At 43.6% G+C, this 24,913-nt stretch overlaps 11 protein-coding genes across 11 annotated transcripts; 7 read left to right on the top strand and 4 right to left on the bottom strand.

Moving 5' to 3' along the window:
* Positions 1-1,290: 1,290 nt before the first annotated feature.
* DI49_1634 (uncharacterized protein) lies at positions 1,291-1,542 on the top strand (the record flags this gene model as incomplete). The annotated part of the gene is made up of 1 exon (XM_018364815.1): positions 1,291-1,542. The coding sequence occupies one exon, from the start codon at positions 1,291-1,293 to the stop codon at positions 1,540-1,542; it is 252 nt and encodes an 83-aa protein (XP_018222518.1).
* Positions 1,543-2,314: 772 nt separating this feature from the next.
* On the bottom strand, positions 2,315-3,742 carry GAT1 (Gat1p; the record flags this gene model as incomplete). The annotated part of the gene is made up of 1 exon (XM_018364814.1): positions 2,315-3,742. One exon carries the CDS (start codon positions 3,740-3,742, stop codon positions 2,315-2,317), a length of 1,428 nt encoding a protein of 475 aa, XP_018222517.1.
* An 819-nt stretch (positions 3,743-4,561) lies between these two features.
* Positions 4,562-6,073, top strand: FRS2 (phenylalanine--tRNA ligase subunit alpha; the record flags this gene model as incomplete). The annotated part of the gene is made up of 1 exon (XM_018364813.1): positions 4,562-6,073. The coding sequence occupies one exon, from the start codon at positions 4,562-4,564 to the stop codon at positions 6,071-6,073; it is 1,512 nt and encodes a 503-aa protein (XP_018222516.1).
* Positions 6,074-6,197: 124 nt separating this feature from the next.
* Positions 6,198-8,513, bottom strand: BUD27 (prefoldin-like protein; the record flags this gene model as incomplete). The annotated part of the gene is made up of 1 exon (XM_018364812.1): positions 6,198-8,513. The coding sequence occupies one exon, from the start codon at positions 8,511-8,513 to the stop codon at positions 6,198-6,200; it is 2,316 nt and encodes a 771-aa protein (XP_018222515.1).
* A 643-nt stretch (positions 8,514-9,156) lies between these two features.
* EPL1 (Epl1p) lies at positions 9,157-11,709 on the top strand (the record flags this gene model as incomplete). Its single annotated transcript, XM_018364811.1, has 1 exon — positions 9,157-11,709. One exon carries the CDS (start codon positions 9,157-9,159, stop codon positions 11,707-11,709), a length of 2,553 nt encoding a protein of 850 aa, XP_018222514.1.
* A 603-nt stretch (positions 11,710-12,312) lies between these two features.
* On the top strand, positions 12,313-15,402 carry BST1 (Bst1p; the record flags this gene model as incomplete). Its single annotated transcript, XM_018364810.1, has 1 exon — positions 12,313-15,402. The coding sequence occupies one exon, from the start codon at positions 12,313-12,315 to the stop codon at positions 15,400-15,402; it is 3,090 nt and encodes a 1,029-aa protein (XP_018222513.1).
* A 2,249-nt stretch (positions 15,403-17,651) lies between these two features.
* Positions 17,652-19,145, top strand: GYP8 (GTPase-activating protein GYP8; the record flags this gene model as incomplete). The annotated part of the gene is made up of 1 exon (XM_018364809.1): positions 17,652-19,145. One exon carries the CDS (start codon positions 17,652-17,654, stop codon positions 19,143-19,145), a length of 1,494 nt encoding a protein of 497 aa, XP_018222512.1.
* A 202-nt stretch (positions 19,146-19,347) lies between these two features.
* Positions 19,348-20,217, top strand: CAF16 (putative ATP-binding cassette family ATPase CAF16; the record flags this gene model as incomplete). The annotated part of the gene is made up of 1 exon (XM_018364808.1): positions 19,348-20,217. One exon carries the CDS (start codon positions 19,348-19,350, stop codon positions 20,215-20,217), a length of 870 nt encoding a protein of 289 aa, XP_018222511.1.
* A 185-nt stretch (positions 20,218-20,402) lies between these two features.
* Positions 20,403-21,506, top strand: CAK1 (cyclin-dependent protein kinase-activating kinase CAK1; the record flags this gene model as incomplete). The annotated part of the gene is made up of 1 exon (XM_018364807.1): positions 20,403-21,506. The coding sequence occupies one exon, from the start codon at positions 20,403-20,405 to the stop codon at positions 21,504-21,506; it is 1,104 nt and encodes a 367-aa protein (XP_018222510.1).
* Positions 21,507-21,544: 38 nt separating this feature from the next.
* On the bottom strand, positions 21,545-22,702 carry AGX1 (alanine--glyoxylate transaminase; the record flags this gene model as incomplete). Its single annotated transcript, XM_018364806.1, has 1 exon — positions 21,545-22,702. The coding sequence occupies one exon, from the start codon at positions 22,700-22,702 to the stop codon at positions 21,545-21,547; it is 1,158 nt and encodes a 385-aa protein (XP_018222509.1).
* An 836-nt stretch (positions 22,703-23,538) lies between these two features.
* On the bottom strand, positions 23,539-24,231 carry HAC1 (transcription factor HAC1; the record flags this gene model as incomplete). The annotated part of the gene is made up of 1 exon (XM_018364805.1): positions 23,539-24,231. The coding sequence occupies one exon, from the start codon at positions 24,229-24,231 to the stop codon at positions 23,539-23,541; it is 693 nt and encodes a 230-aa protein (XP_018222508.1).
* Positions 24,232-24,913: the final 682 nt, after the last annotated feature.

Below are 24,913 nucleotides of genomic sequence, written 5' to 3'. Positions count from 1 at the left end.
CAGCTCCGATTTCCGCCTAGCAACCGTTTAGCGCCAAGGCTTAGACGGTTGGTCCCTGAACGAGGGTCCAACGGGATCCGGTTTTCCAAACACTTCTGCACCACAGGCGCATCGAAGGGTTCATCTAAGGTGCATTCCCAATAAGGTACATTCTTGCCTTCGACGGCATACGAAAGCGTTCCTTCGTGTACGAGATCTGCTGAAGGCGCATCGTTCAAGAGCAGAAGCATCTCCATAGTGACAATTAATGTGGGACGTAGAATGCGAATGCCAACTCTGCTGGGCAGCAGTTGGTCGAGAACGCCATATAAATAGGGCGGCCTCGATCAGCTATATTTGAGATTATGCCTTCATTCTTTCTTTTCTACTAAGCTAATATCACCACTAAAACAACAACCCAACAAAAAACAACTACAATGGTCAAATTAGCTTCTATCGCCGCTGGTGTCGTCGCCATCGCTTCCGGTGCCGCCGCYGCCACCACCACCCTAGCTCAATCCGACGAAAGAGTCAACTTGGTTGAATTGGGTGTCTACGTCTCTGATATCAGAGCTCACATGGCCCAATACTACCTGTTCCAAGCCGCTCACCCAACCGAAACATACCCAGTCGAAGTTGCTGAAGCTGTTTTCAACTACGGTGACTTCACCACCATGTTGACCGGTATTGCTCCAGACCAAGTCACTAGAATGATCACTGGTGTCCCATGGTACTCCACCAGATTGAGACCAGCCATCTCCAGTGCCTTGTCCAAGGACGGTATCTACACTGTCGCCAAATAGATCGCACTGCCCCTTTACGAATAAAATCCCATAGACATTGGGAAGTTTAACGAAAAAATATAAAAACATGATTTTGACGGTATATATAGCTAAATATGTGTATATGTATATGTATATTAATATTATAATCCTTTTCAATCAATTGCACCGCTTTTGAACTATTTGGCAGATATATACGATCCAGGATCTATGTTTCAAGTAGTGAAAAGAACAATCAAGGTTTACGTAAAAGACGAAAAAAGCTTATTTCCTAATTTGAGATCCCGCATCTCGGAGTTTTATTATCTAAAATAAAAAAGTGCTTCCTCAACGTACCTGAAAAGGAGAAAGCCTTCACGTAATCCCAAAGACTACACAGCACAGTTGAGCAACGGAAAAAACCAAATATATAGAGCGTGATGCCAGCACAGGTCAAGACGAGATCCCCGAGTCCAGCTTTTTCGTAATCCTTGAGAAACTATCGGAAGTCTCCTGTTTCGCTTTTTATTGGACAAATCGTGCGACTCCAATGTTGTTTTATTTGGCAAGCCAGTACCCGAAAGCTGCCATCTTCGGATTAGCGCGATTTGGCTTGACTTTAGTAGCGATTCCACTTATCTCAATCTGTAAATTTTTGCTATGGAAATATAGGCCATCCAAAAGGCATGATAGAGGGGAGCCAAAAAAATGTTCAAAGATAGCATGCTACATCTGTGCTGCACGAGGGCAACATCCTAAATGGTTCAACTCTATGTTTTCTGCTAAAAATTATACCAATTAGTGAAAGACAGGCTAAAATACACGATGGCTCTCTCAAAGTGCATGAAAAGGAAATTAGGCTCAGGAGTGAAATGCTTTAGATTTTAAATGGCGTCTATGAAAAGAGTAAACAAATTTGTACACAGATGAATTGATTGTTCAACTCAGGAAAAAAAAGGAGACGGCTTGCCGTTAGACCAAGAAATATACAGTGATCGCCTTATCGTGCTGGATTTCGCACTCCATCCGTAGTGGACAGACAGAAGGCACGCGCTTATTTCTTGATTCGGAATTTGCCTTCCGGAGTCACGTGGCTAAGCGTTGGACCCTATTTCGCGGCAAGAAAAGAGATTTCAACAACGATTTCGCACTTCCCTACCGCCGCACCAGAAAAGTTGCGATTGGAGGCGTTTGGCGGAAGAAACCAAGCGGCGATTTGAGACAGGCCTACCACTCCCCCCAAAATCCGATTTGTTTTAGAGAAATGCGGGTCTTCGGCTGGATCTGTACGGACTATCGCGGCTTTTTGACTACTGGCAACAACGGCGGGGCTTCCAGCACGCTTTCATCTGGCTGGTCTAGCACCCCGGTGCCGGTGAAGAAACAAGCAAGCGCAGGGGTCTATATTGTGTGCGTAGCCACGTTGTCACGAAATAAATATAGTATTCTGCTTTTATTCTATGTATACGTAGGTTTTATGTTTATTAAATGTGTGGGAATAAGTGAGTATATGTACGGGAGACACACGGAGGGAAGGAGAGAAGGGGAGGGGAGCGGGTACTTTTTGTTCTTGTCTATAAATTGAGATTCAGCCAGTCCAGGCTCAGGTTGCCGTTCGGGGTGGTGTTGGCGTTCGAGCCCGGGGTAGTGTCTGGCACGTGGTGGTCTATGGTAGCGTCCAGGGGCTTCCAGAAGGCCTCACTGTTGAGGGCGGAGGTGGATGTGTTGTGGAGGTTCATGTTCATGGTCATGTTCATGTCGGGCTGGAAGCTGGAGAAGGGTGTCTCGATCTCGACGGGCGCGGAGCTCGAAAAGTGGTGGCTGTTATTGTTATTGTTGTTCGAACGGAGATGTTGTGGGATGGAGGGCGACGAGGTCTTCGGGATGGGTATGTCCTGGGGCCTCAGGGGAGTGATGATGTTGAGCGAGTTCTTCCTCTTAGACGCGGCCACGCTGGCGGTGTAGTTTTTCTTTTTCGATGATGCTGCTCCTGCGGCTGCGGAGGACGATGATGGAGGAGGGGTTGTATTGGCGGTTATCTTGGCGGAGGAGCGTTGTCTCTTCTTGATGATGTCTGTTTTCAGGGACATCGGTCTTGTGACACCGTGCAGCTTGAGGAACAGGCCACAGGCGTTGCAGAGGGGCAGGCCCTTGGGGTCCTTTCTCCACAACGGGGTGGTGGAGGTGGTGCAGTTGGAGCACTTGATATCCGGATTGGAGGAGGCGTTGGACGACGAGGGCGGCGTGGCGGACGACTGAAGAGACGTCGTAGACTTGATCTTCTTGAGCGCAGGCTTTTTCTTTCTAATGGACGAGTTTCTTCGCGAGCCGGGCTTGACTATGGAGGGGGAGGGATTTCTTCTCAGCAAGGGACTGTTGGCGACATTGTTGGCGGTGGTGTTATTGATGATGTTGTTGATGTTGTTGTTGTTGTTGTTATTATTATGATTATTATTATGATTATGATTATTATTAATGCTACTACTATTTAGAAACGGTAAGTTATTGGTGAAAATAAAGTGGTCGTCAAAGGAGGATGACGAGGAGGTGTCCAGGAAGTTGGGAAAGGCAGAAGCATTGTGTAAGGGGCGGTGGGCGCCCCCATCCATGTCGTTCAGCAGGTCGGAGTGCACTATCGAGTGCGTCTCCACATCATCATCATCATCATCGTCGTCATCATCAAACACGTTCTCGAACACGGACGCGCCGTTAAGATTCATGTCCGAAAGGAAGAACTGCTGGTTGTCAGTGTCATCGGTCTCGTTGTTAGTCGTCGCCGCCGTAGTCCCGGCAAAGGGCGAGGCAGAGAAGTCCAAGGCAGAGTTGGAATGCTGCATAATGCGGTTAATATGCTGGAACGACGTGCGGTTGTGCAGGCGCCAAGAAAGGTTCAAAATACGATCTGAGTCTGGCAATATTTTCTGCGCGCTCGAGTACAGATTCCAAATATCGTTGTTTAAATTCAGATCCGGGTCGAGATTCGGGGCTCTGTTCTTGCTCATAACTTTACTGTCTGTAGAAAGGGGAGGGAAAGAAAGGGAAAAAACGGGAAAGAAAGGGAAGGGAAAGGAGATGACTCACTACCGTGCACCGTGTAGTAATATATATATATAATATAATGTAATACAATATAATATAATATGCCCGAGAGAGAGTGACTTTGCAACGAACGTATGATATGATACGATACGAAACGATACAATCGATGTGGCCGCTACAAGCAAAAACGCCGGAAAAGCGAAGGAAAGAAAACGTGCATGCTAATACCGGGCCCATATATATGTGGCTGGTGGTGCGGACAGCTTTGTGTGGTGGCTGTAGTCGTTGCTTGCAGCACAAAAACGAGCGCGATGCGTCGGACGAGAGAGCTGTTATCTTATCTTATCTTATCTGCTTCTTATCAGCCCGGGCTCCCGCTTTGTTGACGTTGGCGGGTGGGTGTTTGATCGCCCGTTATCGGCCGGGCCAATCACGCAGGGACCCACACACCGAGCGCTTGCGGTCACGTGCGCTCGGTCTCGGCGGCTAAACGGGCCGGTGCCGGGTCTGGCAGCGGCACCGGCGGGTTATACCGGGTGGCCGGGTAACCTGTTCTGGTCGGTAGAATGAGTAAACATGGTAAAAAAAGGAAAATTTTTTTTTTTTTTTTTTTTTCCGCTCTCTCATTTTGTCAGTTTGTTCGTCCGTACGTGGATAATGCTTGAAAAATTAATATTTCATAACGCATTGGTGTGAAGATTGAAACATAGGTAGCAGTTTGTAGTGTGTAAGCATATGTATACATAAGTGTGTATAGACCCCTCCCTTCTCTCCTCTCTAAGATGTCCGATTTCCAACTAGAGATTTTGAAAAAGCTAGACGAATTGGACGAAATCAAGTCCACTCTGGCCACGTTCCCTCAGCACGAGTCGCAAGACGTGCTTTCTGCGCTCAACTCGCTGAAGGCGCACAGTAAGCTGGAGTTCTCCAAGGTCGACACCGTCACGTACGAGCTGACCAAGGAGGGTGCCCAGATCTTGAGTGATGGGTCGTACGAGATCAAGCTGGTCAAGCTTATCCAGGAACTGGGTCATCTGCAACTTAAAGAAGTCATGTCCAAGCTGGGCCCTCAGGTCGGCAAGGTCGGCCAGGCTAGAGCGTTCAAGAACGGCTGGATTGCCAAGAACAACGGTAACGAGCTCGAACTGTCTGCTAAGCTACAGGGCACGGACCTGAACGGGCTGGTCGACGAAACACAGGCCGTTCTGGCGCAGATCAAGGCCAATTCCGACCTCGAGAGCATCGACGCCAAGACTTTGAACGACCTCAAGAAGAGAAAACTGGTCGTGCAGGGCAAGATCACCGACTTCCACGTCATCAAGGGCGCAGACTTCTCCACCGAACTCACCAAGTTGGAAACCGACCTGACCTCAGACATGGTCTCCACCAATGCATACAAGGACTTGCAGTTCAAGCCTTACAACTTCAACTCCCAGGGTCTGCAAGTGAACTCCGGTGCGCTGCACCCCTTGAACAAGGTCAAAGAAGAGTTCAGACAAATCTTCTTCTCCATGGGCTTCACGGAAATGCCCTCCAACCAATACGTCGAAACTGGGTTCTGGAACTTCGACGCCCTGTACGTCCCACAACAGCACCCGGCCCGTGACCTGCAAGACACGTTCTACATCAAGGACCCGCTCACCGCGGACTTGCCCGAGGACAAAACCTACATGGCCAACATCAAGGCCGTCCACGAGCAAGGTAAGTTCGGCTCCATCGGTTACCGTTACAACTGGAAGCCCGAGGAGTGTCAGAAACTGGTCCTGAGAACGCACACCACCGCCATCTCCGCCAGAATGCTGCACGCGCTGGCCAAGGACCCAAAGCCCACCAGGCTGTTCTCCATCGACCGTGTGTTCCGTAACGAGGCCGTCGATGCCACCCATCTCGCTGAGTTCCACCAGGTCGAAGGTGTCTTGGCCGACTACAACATCACTCTGGGCGACCTGATCAAGTTCATGGAGGAGTTCTTCGAGAGAATGGGTGTCACCGGTTTGAGATTCAAGCCCACTTACAACCCCTACACCGAGCCCTCGATGGAGATCTTCTCCTGGCACGAGGGTTTGCAGAAGTGGGTCGAGATCGGGAACTCCGGTATGTTCAGACCGGAAATGCTCGAGTCCATGGGCCTGCCAAAGGACCTGAGGGTCCTCGGCTGGGGGTTGTCCTTGGAGAGACCCACCATGATCAAATACAAGGTCCAGAACATCAGAGAACTCTTGGGCCACAAGGTCTCCTTGGACTTCATCGAAACCAACCCTGCCGCCAGACTGGACGAAGACTTGTACGAATAATCTTTTCATTAAGGTCTTTTTTCTTTTTTTGCTCCCGAGCTCGTTGTAGTTGTGTATACAGAAGAAATATATGTATGTTGATATAGAAAAAAAAACAAAAAAAAAATGAGTTACATTATTTTTATCATTCGCCCATGCGTAACCGCTGCGACCGGAACCGACTCGTTTTCACTGGGTTCCCAAACTCATCGATGGGCTCCAGCTCGCCCTCAGCTTGCGTGGGCGATGACTGCCATTTCGACGCTGCGGTTTCCTTCATGCGTCGGTACTCGATCGCAACCGCCTCGTGCAATCGATCCGGATGCAATGCCACTTCGTCTTCCTCGTCCGCGTAGCTTTCAGGAACCTCACGCTCAACAACATCCACCATGATCTTGCCATCGTGTTCGTCGTTCTCGTCGTTCTCTTCCGTCGCCACGGGCTGGTTCTCCAGCTGGAAGTCCCGGATTTCGTCACGCAGCAACTCCACCTGCCTGTTGTACTCTTTGAAATCCTCGAGCTTCTCCACTACGGTGCCCGGATCCTCCTCCAGGTCGTCGTCGTATATCCCCAGCGAGTATGCCTTGACCATGTCATCCATGTCGCCCCCCAGGGCGTGGTAGTCGACGTTCGCGATTCTGACCGGTTTATCCTCTGTGGTCGCGCCTGCCTGGTTCATCGCTCTGGACGCCTCCTGGATCTTTGAAGGGAATTTCTCCTGCACATCGGCAGTTCGTCTGGGTTCGGGGTTGACTTCGGGTTCGTCGTCACTTATATCGTCGAATATCTTGGGATCAAATTTCTTCTTTTTAAATCTCGATGACCTTGGCTTTTGTAATGATTTCAAGTTTTTCTTTTTTAATGCACCGTCAGATTTGCTGCTAGTGCCAGCCGTTGGTTCCCGTTCCATTATATCGCTGACAGCCGGCTCCTTTTCTATAACATCGTTCACGACCGGGCGTCTCTCCACTATGTCGCTCACAACTGGCTCCCTCTCCACAGGTCCACAATTTAACAGCGAGTCTGGCCTTTTGGGGGCTCTATCCTTCTTGAATCTGGAAATCCTGGTTTTCTTGTTCGACCTGCTCGTTTCCTCTTCATGCTTCTCTTGGCCTGCCACATTGTCCTTGTATTTGTCATGGACCTCATCAGCTTCTTGCACACCCAACATCTTGGCAAGCAAATCACCATCGAATTGGTCCGACGCCATTTCGTTGGCAGGCCCCATTATTTCCTGGTTGTTTATCATGTCATACATGGGGATCTTGAAGGAATGCGTCTGCTTTTTAGTCTCGTCTTTCAAGTTCTCCACTTCGTGGATTTCTAAAGATGAGGCAAACCCCACTCGTTTCGTTTTTTCCTTCTTCGCAGGCTCCTCATCAGCGGAGGACTTCTTTAAAATTGGTTTCAATGGCTTATTTCCTTCAGTACATTTCTGTTCATGCTCTTGGGGCTGATTCTGTGCGCGTAATTGTTGGATTTGGCTTAGAAATGAAGATTGCGCTTCAAAACCAGGTATAATTGAATGGTTTACATAACCGTCATCCTCATCATCCTCATCGTCGTCTTCATAGTCATTGACCTCAAAATTAGAGTTTTCAAAAGCATCATAATCATAGTTTATGTCATCGGCACCAATTGAACCGTCGTCTAATTCGTCCTGTTGATCCATCTGCTGAACTAAATCGACAAACGTATATACGTTTTCTGTGTCCACTTTCGATGGCTCTACCACCCTCTTGTCGGCGGCCTCTTTGGATAATCTTCCCTTTAAATTGTCTTCGAATGAGTTTGGTTTCTTCTCTTTGGATAGCTTTCCCTTTAAATTGTCTTCGAATGAGTTTGGCTTCTTCTCTTTAGATAGCTTGCCCTTTAAATTGTCTTCAAATGAGCTTGGTTTCTTTTCGTTTGTAGACTGTTTATTTTGAGACGTTAGAGCCTTTTCCTCTTCTTTGATATTTGACTGCAATGGTTGCTTCGTTGTAGGAGTGACAGAGCTGCTTATGACATTTCCTTCCTCATCTAATTCTTCTCTAATCTCTATCGAGGGAAGGAAACCTTCCTCATTTCCCGTCTCCCCTTGCTCGTTACTGACTTCATTGTCTAGACCATTCAAATTATCTAAGGTTGTCAGGGCTTCTTGTATCTTCATATCAAACTGTTCAATAGCGTTCTCCATTAGTCGCAATTTATCGTCCACAAATGTAGTGGCCTCTTCTTTGGTCTTTTCTACATAATATTCATAGCCTATACTCAAATATATCCTGCTCGCTGATATTATAATATCACCAAAGACCGTACCCTGACTCTTAGCCCCTTCATCATCATCATCATCATCACTATTAAAGCTAACCAGCCGACTTCTTATATCAATGTAATGCTCCCTTTGCTCTGCAAGGAAGTCTCTTTTGCCCTGCAAATTTTTCAATGTGCCCTCCACGCTTTCTGCCAGTACGTCCATAACCGTTCCAATAAGCACCTACTTGCAATAAAAAAGCTGTGTAAGAGAATAGTTAACACTAGTTCATAGGACTCTTACATTCTAAAACCTTAAGATAGCTCATCGCCATAACTCAAGAATAATTTTCACAACACCCACACCCGATATTACCAGTGTTACCCGTACCTCGCTCTCAGATTCCAAAATTGAACGCGCCACCACTTGGGCTGCATACAGCAGGCCCAAGCGAACGGTCCGGAAGTAAAAAAATTTTCTCCGTCGGCCGCGGGTGGCAAAAACACGACCCGACCACAAAATTGTACCACTACATATCACATGGTACAGCAATACAAGCGATATCCGCAAAAGGCCTGCTACACAAAAGCAAAAAACACAGCAAAAAAACAGCAAAAACTGTGCTCGTGTACCGGTGGTCGTTAGACACTCGCATATTACTATTTCACGTCGTGTTCCTTTGAGCTGCTATAATAAATCAAACCGCTATTTATTTTTGACTCCTCTTTTTGCCACCCTCGCACTCCCCCTGTCCACATTCTCATATTGTACGGCAGAGGACGACAAACAAAAAAAAAGAAACACAATTCGGGGTAACACTTCGATCACGTGATTGTAAATACTAGTCATAATAACAATAGGAACAATTATGCCGACACCTTCGAACGCTATAGAAATCAACGATGGCTCACACAAGTCTGGCAGAAGTACTAGGCGATCTGGCTCGAGGAGTGCACCTGAAGACGGCCTAGATTCACTCGGGAAGGGCGATTCCGGTGCTGGCGCCAGTGCTGGTAGCAGTAATAGTCGGTTCAGGCATCGGAAAATATCTGTCAAACAGCATCTTAAGGTCTATTTGCCCAATGATTTGAAACATTTGGACAAGGATGAATTGCAACAAAGAGAAGTCGTGGAGATCGAAACTGGTGTGGAGAAAAATGAAGAAAAGGAAGTTCATTTGCATCGAATATTACAAATGGGTACCAGTCATACAAAGCAGAAAGATTATATTCCGACACCAGATGCTTCCGTGACTTGGAGTGATTTTGGCAAGTTTTATACTGGCACTTTCCAGGAGACAACTAGTTACATAAAGTTTTCTGCCACCGTAGAAGATTGCTGTGGTTCGAACTATAACATGGATGAAAGAGACGAGATATTTTTAAATGAAGAAGTGAATAAAGATTCGTCAGATATTTTAACTGAAGACGAATTTGAAATTCTTTGCTCGAGTTTCGAAAATGCCATTCATGAACGTCAACCTTTTTTGAGTATGGATCCTGAAAGTATACTTTCATTTGAAGAACTGAGACCCACATTAATCAAGTCTGATATGGCTAACTCTAATCTAAGGAGCCAATTGAACTATGAGATAAATTCTCATGAAACTCATTTTATCACACAATTCGATCCTTCCTCTCAGATGGATACAAGACCTTTAATTCAACTAATTGAAAAATTTGGCTCTAAGATTTATGAATATTGGAAAGAAAGAAAAATTGAGGTTAATGGGTACGAAATTTTTCCCCAGTTGAGATTTGAAAGACCGGGTGAAAAGGAAGAAATCGATCCGTACGTTTGCTTCAGAAGAAGAGAAGTCAGACATCCGAGGAAAACTAGACGTATAGATATCTTAAACAGTCAGCGTTTGAGGTCGTTACATCAAGAATTGAAGAATACCAGGGAATTAGCTCTTCTGGTTGCCAAACGTGAAAACGTTTCATTAAATTGGATTAATGACGAATTGAAGAWCTTCAATCAAAGAGTGGAAGTCAAAAGTTTGAAAAGATCTTTGAATATCAGTGGTGAAGATGATGATTTGATTAATCACAAGAGAAAACGTCCAATGATTTTCACTATTGAGCAAAGAGAAGCAGAATTAAAGAAAGCAGAATTGAAGAGAGCTGCTGTTGCCGCTGCCGCTGCAAAGGCTAAGATCAACAAAAAGAATAACCAACTCGATGATAAATCCTCCACTAGGCTATCCAAACAGCAACAACAGCAACTCTTACAGCAACAGGAACAACAGCAACAGAATGCCATCAAATCTGAAAGTGGAAAACAACTTATGCCTGTGTCTTCTTCGGTATCATCACAACCAATTACATCTCACGTTTATGTTAAATTACCATCTTCCAAGATCCCGGATATTGTATTGGAAGAAGTAGATTCTTTGCTGAACAGTAAAGAAAAAAACGCAAGGAAGTTTGTTCAAGAGAAGATGGAAAAAAGGAAAATCGAGGACGCAGATGTATTTTTCAATTTAACAGATGACCCCTTCAATCCAGTATTTGATATGTCACTACCTAAAGATTTTTCCACAAATAACATTCCGTTTTCGTCTATTGCGTCATCGAACTTCCAAATTGATAGATCCTTTTACTCCCCTCATTTACCAGAATATATGAAAGGCATCTCTAATGATATCAAAATTTATGATTCCAATGGCCGTCCTAAAAATCAAGATAATAACAACTTGAACGCTAGAAAGATTAAAAAAACTGAACTGTACGATCCGTTTCAAGAAAATTTAGAAATTCATTCGAGAGAATATCCAATCAAATTTAGGAAAAGAATCGGTAGATCTAATATCCAGTATATTGATCGTAAGCCCAATTATACAATAACATCCGCCAAGCCAAGCAGTTCTTTAATGGACTTTGTGGATTTCGATTCAATCGAAAGGGAACAATATCCAAAAGAAGTTAACGACAATAATGAATCGATAAATGTTTACGATTCCAAATATGACGAATTTGTGAGGCTTTACGACAAATGGAAGTACGATTCCCCACAAAATGAATACGGGATCAAATTTTCGGATGAACCGGCAAGGTTAAATCAGATTTCTAATGACACTCAAGTGATTAGGTTCGGCACTATGTTGGGTACCAAATCCTATGAACAATTAAGAGAAGCAACGATCAAGTACCGTAGGGACTACATCAACAGGTTGAAACAGACGCACATGCAACATTTACAACAACAGCAGCAGCAGCAACAACAACAACAACAACAAGCACAACAAGCACAACAGCAACAGCAACAACAGCAGCAACAACAGCAGCAAACACAACAACAGAAGCAGAAGCAACAAAATAATCACACAAACTCGTCAAATTCCCTGAAAAAACTGAACGATTCATTGGTAAATCCCGGGGCTAAACAAACCTCTTCTATAACCCAAAAAAACTCTTCATGAACAAAACAACTTCATTTCTCTATCAAGCGAGATACGCTTTTTTACGCATGGGATATCAATTACAAGTCCCCCACATTTTAATTTACGAATAAAAAAACACTATTGTACAAAAAAGCAGCTAATCAAAACAAACGTTGATAACAATAAAAGAAAAAAAAAAAACTGCCAAAAACCCCAACTTTCAGAAAGAAGAATGCTGAGCATTATTCATGTTGTATTATTATTACCTTCACTAGACTACATTTTACCTTTTTATTTTCCATTTTACATCGTTGTTGTAACCTTTCGACTTTTTTCATAAATTCATCGCGAATGCTTGATGTATTTAAAGTAGATTTATACTCTTACATAGACAATTGCATAACTCATTAAGGTACCTTTAAAAATAACGCATTTCTCATCACTAGCGTTTTTATTCCTACTCTTGGCGCGAGGTCTGAAAGATATTTCAAGTTTTTCATAATAACAAAAAAATAAAACATATACTTAAAAATGTGTTTGCTTGTATATTCTGATAGGGCTGTACCAAACGTAACCCACATTTCCAAAAGGTCGGTCTTAAATCTAGGCTGAACCCTTTGCACAACTGCATTTCATTTCACAATGGGTATCAAAAGGTTGATTGGTGGTATAACGCGGCCCATATTCAACAAAGTTAGTTCATCAAGACAATACTCGAGAGTACATACTGACCGTGAAGACGGGGAAAAGCCTTCTCTCAAGTATAACAGCAATAATAGCATGGCTGAAAAAAAAAATTATACGTATAACGCTTTCTCCATTCTTGGCATAATATGCATCTGTTCGGTTTTGTTAATATCGTTGTTAAAACCATTTGACGGCGCAGATGCTCCTCAGTGTAGGTCTATTTATATGTACCCATCATATGCAAGTATCGATGGATTTGATAAACGATATACACCCTTGGCGCACAAGTATCATCTTTATCTGTATCGGGAACAAGGTGTAGATACAAAACCTTTAAATGACGATAAATTACAACTCGATGGTATCCCTGTGCTTTTCATACCAGGAAATGCAGGTTCCTACAGGCAATCCAGATCAATTGCTTCTGCATGCTCTAATTTATACTTTGATATTAATACCAGAGCGACCTTGAATAATGAAAATTTACGAAATCTGGACTTCTTCACGGCTGATTTCAATGAGGATTTCACTGCCTTCCATGGTAAAACAATGCTTGACCAAGCTGAATACCTCAATGATGCCGTCAGATATATTTTGTTTCTTTATGAAACGACACCCAATTATTCACATCCTATTCCGGAATCCGTTATTTTAGTTGGACATTCCATGGGCGGTATTGTAGCTAGAGTCATGCTCACTTTGAAGAACCATATCCCGGGAAGTATACGATCTATATTGACTCTATCTTCACCTCATGCTGCCTCGCCGGTAACTTTTGATGGTGATATATTGAAGCTCTACAAAAATACAAATGAATATTGGAGAGATCAACTATCCCACAACGACTCTTTCTTCTCCAAGAATATCTCATTGGTTTCCATCACGGGAGGTATATTAGACACCACCTTACCTGCCGATTACGCCTCTGTAGAAGACTTGGTAAGCTTAAACAATGGATTCACAAGTTTCACTACCACAATTCCAGAAGTTTGGACTCCAATTGATCATTTGGCCATCGTTTGGTGTAAGCAGTTAAGAGAAGTTATTGCACGCCTTTTATTGGAAAGCATAGATGCTTCCAAACCTGAAAAGGTTAAATCGTTGGATGAGAGGTTACAAATTGCAAAAGAATTTTTACTTTCAGGGTTTGAAGATTATGCATCGGTAAACAGCAAACTGAATTATCCTCAAGAAAGTTTACAAGAATTCAGTGGCAACTTCTTTTCAGACTTCACCACTTTGGCGATCAACGATGTGCTAAATATTTCAATGTCAAACCTTGAAAATTGGGAAGATGATTACACTAAAGTAAATATTCCAAGGAACACATCTTCTATCGGACATTTAAAATTCATGTTGTTAACTAGTTTGGAAACGCCTATCGTATATTTCTGTGAAAATTCGAAAAACCTAAGCTGTATAACGGCTGAAGGTAGTATCTTAACAGTACCTAGATCTTCTCAACACACACAGGTTGCAGCAGATTCCTCTTTTGGTGAGGAAGAAAATCCTTTCAAGGTCATCAGTGTTGAAAAAGAGATATTACAGAAATACGACTTTTTAATGATAAGTACGCCTACTTATGATGAGTTTTCCAAACAAGAAATTAATGGGTCAAATGATGGATTCCTTTTGGCATCATTGTCTAATGAGCCAAGTGTTCAAGTAAGTCATACTACACCTTCTCAGGTATTGCTATTTGGAGAGACGTTGCGTTTAAATGGTGTAGACATCGAACAAATCATAAGCTTCCATAATTTATGGGATTCTTTACTATCGTATAAGTTAGAGACAAAACTTGAAGGAAACAACAAGTCTATTCCAGCTGGTGAGGCGTTATTCCAGCCTTTTATAAGGCAATGGGTTTATGAGCCTTTCGAATCCAAGTGGCATTTGGATATCCTAAATCAAGATGTTGGTATAAATATGCACAACGTGGCGCCGTTTATTCCATTGAATGAATCTGAATCAAGATCACTACAATTGAGTTTTTTCGTTCCGCCTGGAATGTCTTTGGAAGCTAAGATGACCATTAATTGGTGGTTGACTTTAAAGATGCTTTTTATCAGATACAGATTAGCGCTTGCATCTTTTCCGGTTGGGTTTATTGCACTCGTGCTGGCATATCAGTTTTACTGGTACAATAAGACATCTGAATTCCCCTCTTTCGATGCCACCATAAGCCAAATTATGAGAAAGCACGGCATATTTATGATGTTTGCTCTTTTCTTAGCTTCTCCTATAGTTAATAATAAGTTGGTCCAACGAATACTCTATTTCTTAGATCCGGTCGGTTTAAACTATCCATTTCTATTGTCCGAAAAACACATGCACGCAAACTTTTATTATTTGGGGATCAGAGATTGGTTTATGTCGAGTATTGGGTTATTGTTTGGGATTATGACTATTGGATTGTTAGCCCTAGTTTCCAAAATTTTGAAGGCATTGGAATTATTATTAACATCACTTCAACGAATGTTGAAAGGGGGGAATACCGAGGCCAAAGAATGTGTTGGTATTGCTGAACCTAAGGTATATGGTAAGGGCAGACTGATGGCATTAATATTCCTATTATTATTGATTTTTTTTTACATACCGTATCAAATGGCTTTTATTATCACATTAGTTATTCAGATAGCTACCTGTGTCAGAATAGCGCTACTACAGCCATCAAACGACGCACAAAAAACCAATTTGTTGAATTTCAATATGACATTACTCATGCTTTTATTATTTGTTAGCGCGATTAACATTCCTATCGTCATTGTTTTCTTACATAATGTTGCCATTAGGTGGGAAACTTCGTTCAGATCACATCACAACATCCTAGCTGTGGCACCAATTATCTTTTTGGTTGGGAACAATTCAGTTTTCAAAATGCCAAAGAGCGTTTCGATAAGATCGTTAGATGGTGCAATTACCGTTCTCTTATTCGTGTGTACAATGCTATTCAGCTTTATTTATGGAATAAGGAACTTATACTGGATACATCATTTGGTGAATATAACATGCGCATGGCTACTATTTTTTGAAGCAATACACTGAAGTAAGAATGAAACATTCGCGTTTATTTTTATAATCATAATATCCGCGTTTAAATAAAGACAATGCATTATTTCTCTATATTCTGCTGGATCAAGTCGAACAAGAACCCTGCAATAATGAATCTTAAAGCAATTTCTTTTAGACGTCCACGGGTTATGTATCATATAAGGAAGTTTAAAAATACTATCACCACTTCTTTTATGTAGAGTAAGGATATATAGCGAATTAATAATGTTAGTGAGGACCTTATGTACTTTTTATTCATAGATTATCATTATCTTCAGTCCAAAACCTTCTTGCTTCTTCATCTGCAGCAGTATTGGGAGTATACACAGCGACACGTTCACTACCCACTTCCTTATAATTTGTATCAGCAAATGGCCCTGTCGTGGTGTTTTTTGAACTTGTAGGCGTAGGCAACTGATAAAACTGATTCTTTTCTATATCGTTCGCAGTCCCATCCACAAAAGTTCTTTCTGAATGTTTGTCTGATATTGATTCTTTTCTTCTGGGATACAAATCATACAGCCTACTTCTAAAGCTGCTTTTTGCATCACTGTTGACACTTTCAGTCTGAAAACTAGAAGATCCACCTGGGTAGAATCCGTTTGTTGACGTTGTAAAATCTGAAGTGATGGTGGTCGGTTTGGATGCATTGTTGGCGGCTGTGGCCCACATAGATGACAATGGCAGAGACAAAACAGCTAACAATGTGGCAACAGTGGTTAATACATCTGTACCTTGTTCTGGTTTCAAACTATATGCAAGAATGAAGATCACTGATGGGACTAACAAAGATTGACACGACATAACAAGTAGGATATGGAAACTATCGAATTGTTTGAGGCCAAGGAATCTTCTTGATCTAATGGCCAGAATCAATTTAACGACTAGGACAAACGACATAAAGTTGATCGAAGACGCCAGTAAGATGGTGGACGCATTGAAATACTTATCTTGAGTAGCGCTGACGTCTTGATAAGTCGCGATCATACCTTTAATAGCACTCACAAAATACATGACCACTGTAGCAAGCCCCAGAGCGGAAGATATCGATGTCAACACCAGACCTATCTTTTTGAAATTGTCACCCGTGAAGATGACTTTGACCTGGAACACTAACGATGCTTCAATGGAGGCGACTAGCAGCACTTGAATGATATTTGTAGCGCCGTAAACATGGACGTCGCCTCTACTTATGAACTGGGAAAACCCAGTGAGGGCATACGTCACGGAGGAGTAATTGGACAGTAAGTATTTGAAATAGAGGGCGGAATGCAAAACGATCAACAGTAATGAAATCTGGTTGATGATGAAGATTGGAGTTTTCTTACTTCTCGATATCATCCACATGACAATCAAAGTTAAGGCTGCCGCACCGCATCTAACACCGAACATGATAGCTTCAGTAACAGTACTATTCACAAGAGCTTGCAATTCATCGAATGTGACAGTGGTACCGTTGCCGTATATAGAAGTGTAGTCAATGATGCTTTGGCCTGGATTGTATGTAGAGTCATAAAACAAATCGCTTAACGAAGGAGCTGTACCAGACATTTATTTTCCGTGGATATTTGTTATAAGTGATGCATTTTTTAACAAGTAACCAAAATTTAAGCTAGGTATCAAGTGGAAGGAAAAGGAAACTGTTTTCTTACAAAACCAAGCAAGGTGTTGGCAAGACTTCTTAAATAGTATTCCACTAACTAAAGGAATCCTCGAGAATATGCAAATAAAGCTTAATTTTTTTTCATACATGTTTCACCATGTAATTACCCAATTGGGAAAAATACATGGTTGAAAAACATAAATAGGCAAACCATCGACGCACAAGCTTTAAACACCCACAAGCATGACGAAACAACCCACAGGAGTCGGCAGTGAAACACTGCTGTTTCACGTTGAAGCGGCCGGTTCTTCCCATTTTCTTCAGGCAGTCCCATGCGTGGACCACTGGATGTCTAAAGCCTTGCATATCTTGACAAATCACAGATCCCATTTGGGAAATCGTAAAGATGTGATCATGAGTATTAGCGGACACTTTCTTGTCGGGTTGACTTCTATACCGGTTATTTCTGCATCCTTTCCCTTGGCTGTTCGGTGCTAAAACCTGTTATGGGATCTTTTGTTGAAATTTTTCCATTTTTCCTCTTTGGAAAGGGGACATTATCTACAGCAGTAAGGCAGAGAAGAGATAGAAAAATAAAACAAGAGATGAGATAATCCAGAAGAGCACCTAGAAAAATACAATGCCACTACGATCATTATTAAATGCTGGCCGCAATAGGTACGTCAAGGACCGGTTGGTAGAGGAAGGGGTTGACGTCTATTTGCAATCGCTCGATAGTTCAAGCACTGAAAAGGCAGACGAACAAAAAGGGGAAGCCATATCGAGGTTGTTGAAGAAGAAGGATGTTCGTTTGTTGAGGCATATGGGCATGGGGCCGCTGGGTTTTGTGTCCAATTCGCTCAGAAGAGACTGTTGGTATGAATTGTTAACGTCGCAGTTGCATATCGATGATGCTACGGAGTACTTTTTGCCGGTAGAGAAACATAAGGATGAAGGCCAGGTGGCACTGGATGCAGAGAGGTCTTTTGGCGGGATAGCAAACAAGAAGTTGAAGGTACAGTTGAAGGCGTTGCTGGTGGAGTTAATTACCGACATATTAAGGAAGTACCCGTCGCTGAACTATTACCAAGGTTACCATGACATCGTATCTGTTTTCATTATGTGCTTTAGTTGGGACGTCACTGAAGAGAAAGGGTTGGAATGGGGGTCTCTCTCGTTGCGAGAACAAATTAACATTAATAAATTGTTTTACTGTGTTGAGGCGTTTACATTATTATATCTGAGAGATTTTATGATGAACTCGTTAGATTTTTCATTCGAACAATTGAGCTTAATCTCATTACTGATAAAGGAGTCGGATCCGAAATTCTATAACGCTTTCCAATTCGATAAGAATGAACCGCTTTTCGCTATTGGGTCCATACTGACAATCTTTGCACATAATTTAAAGCCAATCGATAGCGGCGACACCAACCTACACAAGACACTTTTCCAGATCTTTGATATGACGATATCCTCACAATCCATGCATTTACCTTTGATCATATACAAGAACTTGCTATTGCAAAACGCACCCGAAATATTGAAGCAAATAGAAGCTAATTCTGAGGTTTTTGAAAACGATTTCGATTTGCGTCATGGAGCTATACAAACAGTCTTACAGAAAAAATTATACGACGAATCGCTTTGGGAAGAAGTTTTGCAAATAACTAGGGACCATTCGGCAAATGCTAGCAGGAGGGTTTTAAAAAGGGTACGTTTGAACAAGTATAGTACATTACTCAATACAGCGTGTGGCAACCCATCCAGTTTCCAAATGGACGCCGTTGTTTTCTACCTAGACGAACAAACTAAGATGAACGAACAGTATAAGAAGAACAAACACGACGGAATCGCAACTAGGTCCAAGACAAGGGCACTAGTCCAGAGGCTGGGCCATTTTTTGCCCCCTAAGTATGATAAATGGGGCAAGATATCTTTACTAATCGGAATCGTGGCCATCCTGTACCAACTACGGAACACGAGGTCGTTAAGTCTAGTACTCAGTTTACGATACATGATATCCACAAAGTTGAAAGACCTGTCACATGTGAATATGAATTTGCATAACGTCAATAACGTCTGGATGGATCCAATCAAAGATATCTTGAGGTTTGGACGCCCAAATAGATAATACGTAACATATTCTCCATATCTATAACATAGAAAACGTACGTATTATAATAATTATAACGAGTCTTAGTCCCAGTCTCTGCGGGATTTTCTTCGAGGATGACTTCAATTATGAAAAGGTTGAAAAAAAAAAAGAGAGATTTAAGGAGAAGGCAATCCATACTTCCAAAAGATAGTACTATAGTAAGTACATAATTGTTAAAATGGTTTCCCAGTTTGCTATTGAAGTGCGTGACTTGACGTATAAGTTTAAGGAAAGTTCTGAACCATCTGTTGTTAACATCAATTTGGAGATCCCATGGAATACGAGGTCTTTAGTTGTAGGTGCAAATGGTGCCGGTAAATCCACCCTTTTGAAGTTACTAAGTGGTAAGCATCTTTGCCTCGACGGCAAGATCATGGTGAATGGCCTTGACCCATTCAGTCCCTTGTCCATGAACCAAGTAGACGATGACGAAAGTGTTGAGGATTCTACGAACTACCAAACGACCACTTATCTGGGTACAGAATGGTGTCACATGAGCATCATTAATAGGGACATTGGGGTCATGGAACTGTTAGAGAGTATCGGGTTTGACCATTTTAGAGAAAGAGGTGAAAAATTGGTTAGGATTCTAGACATTGACGTGCGCTGGAGAATGCACAGGCTGAGTGATGGGCAAAAAAGAAGAGTGCAATTAGCCATGGGTCTTTTGAAACCATGGAGAGTCCTGCTGCTTGATGAGGTCACTGTGGACTTGGACGTTATTGCCAGGGCAAGACTATTAGAATTTTTGAAATGGGAAACTGAAACCAGAAGATGCTCAGTGGTTTACGCTACGCATATTTTTGATGGATTGGCCAAATGGCCTGACCAAGTGTACCATATGAAATCTGGTAAGATCCTCAACAAGCTGGACTTTCTCAAGGATGTGGAGTTTTCCGAGGTGGTCAACGCCAAAGTTAACGGCCAAGTGGCCTTTGATGAAGACAGCGATAAGGTTGTCATTAGTAAAGTGAACAGTTTGCATCCGTTAGCACTAGAATGGTTGAAGCGTGATAACCAGATCCCTGACAAAGAGATCGGTATATAGATAAGCATATATAGCCTCAAAACCTTTACGGAAAATATATAAGATAGATTGAATATGTGTTTTGATCAAATGAGCTATGAAGCAGTTTGTGCATTTTGATCCCAAAAAACAAAAATACAAATAAGAACCCCATAATAAAGAAAGGTAAGTGGAGAAGAGAGGCAAAAAAGTGCACACCCATCCCAATGATACTAGATGATTTAGACCTTACACAGTGTGAATTGATCTGCTCGACAAGAACCGCTAGGATTTACAAATCAAATGCATACGCCATCAAATGTTTACCGCAAGACTTCAATATCCCACCACATAATGCCCAATTTGAACTATCAATACTACACAAAGTGGGTTCCCGATGTCGGCATGTGTTACCATTGCTAGAGTCCAAGACCCTTGAAGATGACCTGCTGTTGCTATTTGCTTTCGAGGAGATGAATCTTTATGAATTCATGCAATCGCAGTATAAAAAAGATAGAAGAATGAACAATCCATACTACGATTTGCTGAACCCCACCAACGAAACCGCTGCGAGCCCGCCAGTGAAAAGGTACACTAATCAATTGGATGTAAACAGGCATTGTCTGCCCTTTTTCCAGCAACTGGTGAAGGGCATTGCCTTCTTACACGATAACAAGATCATCCACCGTGACATCAAGCCACAGAACATTGTGCTGACGGCTGGCACCACGACTGACTCCCCAAGGCTGTACATAATTGATTTCGGTATATCATATGACATGGAAAGCAAACCACAAACAAGCATGGAGCCCATGGATGGTAAGATCACAGATATAAGCACGGGGATATACAAGGCACCCGAGGTTCTGTTCGGGGTGAGATGCTACGATGGCGGAGTGGACGTTTGGTCACTACTGATTATTGTCTCCCAATGGTTTCAGAGGGAAACAGATCGGATGGGACACGTTCCGGCGATGATTAATGATGGCAGCGACGAAATGAACCTGGATGGGAGCGACTTCAGATTGATCTGCTCGATCTTCGATAAGCTGGGCATACCGTCTCTCGAGAAGTGGGACGCCGTTGCAAAACATGGGTCTGTAGACGCCTTTGTTGGAATGTTTGGTGCGGATGGCGATGGGAACTACATACTCGACCAGGGGAAGGACGTACAAATCAACGCCATCGAGAGGAACATGCCTCGGCTTAATGAGATTGTGGACGTGAAAGTCAAAGAAACGTTCGTTAATTGCATTCTAGGAATGGTTTCGTTTTCACCAAGTGAGAGATGGGACTGCCACAGAATCTTGCAAGAACTGGAAAAGCCATAAAGAAGAATATATTATATTATATACATATACGTACGTAATCACTTCTTTCTCTGAAGTGCCAACTTAATCAAGTCGAAGCAGTTTTTCATGTACGGTAAGCTCTTGTTACAAGCGGTCACGCCCATGTGGCCAATACGGATGTACTTGGGTCCGATGTCCTTGTGGATACCACCGGCAATAACCACGCCATGAGACTTCAAAAATGCAATGACACTGGGAGGGTCAGCAACGTAAACGGCGGTCAGGCCGTGTGCAGACATGCTCGAAGGGTACCGAGAAACGGACGTCAACTGCAAGCCGTTCACCAGACTGTCTTTGAACCAGTCGCTCATTTCACGGTGCAAATCCCATCTCTTGGTCAACCCCTCGTCGAGGATCTCTCTCAAGGCCACGTCGAGACTGTTGATCAGCTGCACGGGTGGGGTAGCGAAGTACGCACCTTTACCAGCCTCGTATCCCTGCATGATCGGGGCCCATCTTCTCAAAGACGAGAAGTAGCCGTGCACTTGGCCGTTCTCGCGGTCGTTGAGGGCGTAGTCCATGAACCTGCTGCTGCACAGCGAGATTGACAGGCCTGCTGGAGCGCCAATGGCCTTCTGGGACGCAGTCAGGGCAAAGTCCACCCCCCAGTCGTCAAACTTAAACTCCTCGCAGCCAATCGAGCACACCGCATCAACCACGAAGAACGTTTCCGGCGAGATGTCCTTGATGAGCTGCGAGACTGCTTTCAGGTCCGACAACACCGCCGTAGAGGTGTCGACGTGTGTGACTGTGACAGCACCGTACTTCTTGTGCGCCAGCTTCTCAGCAATCAGTTCTTGAGGAACAGACTCGCCTATCTTGGTGGGGCCCACAACGTCCACCTGGGCACCGTAGTTGCGCAGACAGTCTGCAAACCGGTCGGAAAACGTCCCAGTGGATACGACCAACACGTTCCTGTTGGGAGCCCCGGAGAGCAGGAAGTTTGAGGCAAATAAGTCCCAGCCCAGCGTGCCGGAGCCAGCAAGCACAAAGGGCTGCGATTTGGAGGTAGCAGCGGAGTTGAAGACGGTCCTGGTGTTCTGCAGGACCCGTTGGAAAACGGAAATGAACTCAGGAGAGGTGTGGCCCAGCGAGGGCACGTCCAGAGCCTTCTGGACGGCCTCACTAAGGATGATAGGGCCTGGGATCAGCAGCGTGTCTACAGAATTAGCCATGTTTGGTGAGTTTGAGGCTATGTGAAGGTGGCAGACAAGGGAGGGTGCATGTGCTCTTACGCTCAAGTGAGATGCAGTTATATAGGCTCAAGGACTGGTAGTGAGAGAGCTTGTGAGCGCGACCATGACCATGACTAATGTCCTTGCGATGGTGCTTAATATGGTGATCGTAATTGGCCCGGAGTTAGGGGGAGAGGCACATTGCGGAGAACAAGCGGCGTTAACAAACTGCCCAGCCAAGGGCACTTTAAGAATTCTTTATGTTTTATATAGATAGTTATAGAGATAGAACGTGGCTTGTTCACCGGGCCCACGGCAGCATGTGTTTGCAGTCGTCGAAGAGGGCCTTCGTCCAAGAGTCACGCTCAGTGTCGCTGCCCAGTCACCACAAATGGTTGTAGGAGGGCGCGCCAACATCACGTATGCAATCTTGAGAAGACTCTTCTTCAGCTGCTGCAGTAGTCAACACTAGCTGAGAGAGCCACCGGTAGAAACCACCAGACAAAAAAAAGATACGTATATAGAAAAAAACAAACCCACCAACTGTAATAATAGCGAAAAAATAGTATACCCTGACGATCGTCTTCACGAAGTGATGAAGAAGTCGTTCAATTCAAATGAATTCAAACCTGACTGCGCTTCAGACAGTACAAGCAAGCTGTTTGTCCCTAGGGACAAACAGCTGTCTTTATTCAGGAAACTCCAGCGTAGAAACGCCCGGGTCCTTGCATTCTGCTTGTGAAGGTGCTTTTAGCCATCTCCTCCCCCATTAGAGAACCACGACTAAAAAAAGCAAAAAAAAAAAAAGGCAGAATGCAAAGGCTTGGGCTGGTGTTTCAGTGCAGTTTCCTGGTCATCGTAATCACGGCTGGATTACGCCAATTGTCAAGGTCAATTGAATTGTCAAAGGGCAGACTATTCTCTGCTATCTCGCCGCAGAGCGGGTCCACGAGCGGTGAAGCCGCCGTGTGAAACAGGTTGTTATCGTCTGCGGCAGGTAGTGTGGCAGGTTCTTGTATGTTCTCCGTCTTGAACATCTGCAGCTCCCACGAGGTCTCTTGGTCCGACGAGGAGTCGCGCATGCTCTTGGGCGACAGTGTCGCAGGCTCGAGCGTGCAGTTCAATGGCGAAGGTGTGAAAGTGTCAGAAGACGAGTGTGAGCTGGTACGGGCGTCCATCAACGTGTCCCGCGAGCACTGGAAGTCCCTGTACTCGTCGAGGTGGGCGACGAAGGCGTCGCGGCTGCAGGCCAACACGTCTTCGTGCTCGGCCAGTTTCTCGAGGTCGACGTTACTCAGCAAGCTCTCCAGGAGGGAGCACTTCTTCTCGAGGTACTGCAGATGCAGTCTCTTCTTTTCTCTGCTCTGGTGAGCCGCTCTTCTGTTTCTCAAAATCCGCTCGATTCTCCGCTGTTCCTTTTCCTCTTTCGTCTTGGCTCTTTTCCTAGGGGGCAGAGTCGATTTGAAGTTGGATGGGATAGCTAAGTTCGATTGCGAATCGCTAGTGAGTTCAAAATCAGTCATTTCCATAGCTGTCGTCGGTCGTTGTCAAAGGGTTGGGGGAGGAGGTTGTTGTTTTGACAGTAAGCTTAAGCCTTGGGAGGTTATGTGAAACAAGACAATATCAAGACAAGATCAAGACAACCTATTTGCCCACTGGAGGGGAAACGATCTGCTAATATATACTGGAAGGTGAAAGAAACGAAAGAGAACAAGGTGTCCATAACTCTGGAGAAAAAAAAAAAGAAACGAACACCGTGTCACTATGTACGATAGGGATATTAGGGCTGGGTGCTAGACCTAAATGTTGCTTAGCCTCTTTATAACAAAGCCCTCATAATATATAGTGTGACCTAGGTTATTTGGGATTTTGACCTAGGGTGTAATCTATATGCACGTGACCGGTTTTTTTTATCATTTTTCTATTCTTTTTTTATTCTTTTGTGGGAAATAGTCTTTCTCTACTAAAAGTGAGGGAGCTTTTGCCTTTAAAGTACAGCTTTTTTGGCAGTTGCGTTTTTTTGTTGTTTTTTTTTCATAGTTGGCAGCTTGGTGTTCGTGTTGTCACTACTTCAGCTTCTCGTTATACTTTTTTTCCTTCCTTCCATTCTATTAATCAATTCTGGAAGCCGTGCTGCAAGGTTCTGGCGGGTGCTATACTATCTTCCTATCTCATCAAGTGCTTTTTCCCTTTTTTTTTTTTTTGGTCTTT

Source organism: Saccharomyces eubayanus, chromosome VI, assembly GCF_001298625.1.
Source record: "Saccharomyces eubayanus strain FM1318 chromosome VI, whole genome shotgun sequence".
In the NCBI taxonomy this organism is placed as follows: domain Eukaryota; kingdom Fungi; phylum Ascomycota; class Saccharomycetes; order Saccharomycetales; family Saccharomycetaceae; genus Saccharomyces; species Saccharomyces eubayanus.
Note: the sequence above shows the minus strand (reverse complement) of the source record. Positions and strands in the feature narration are given on the sequence as shown.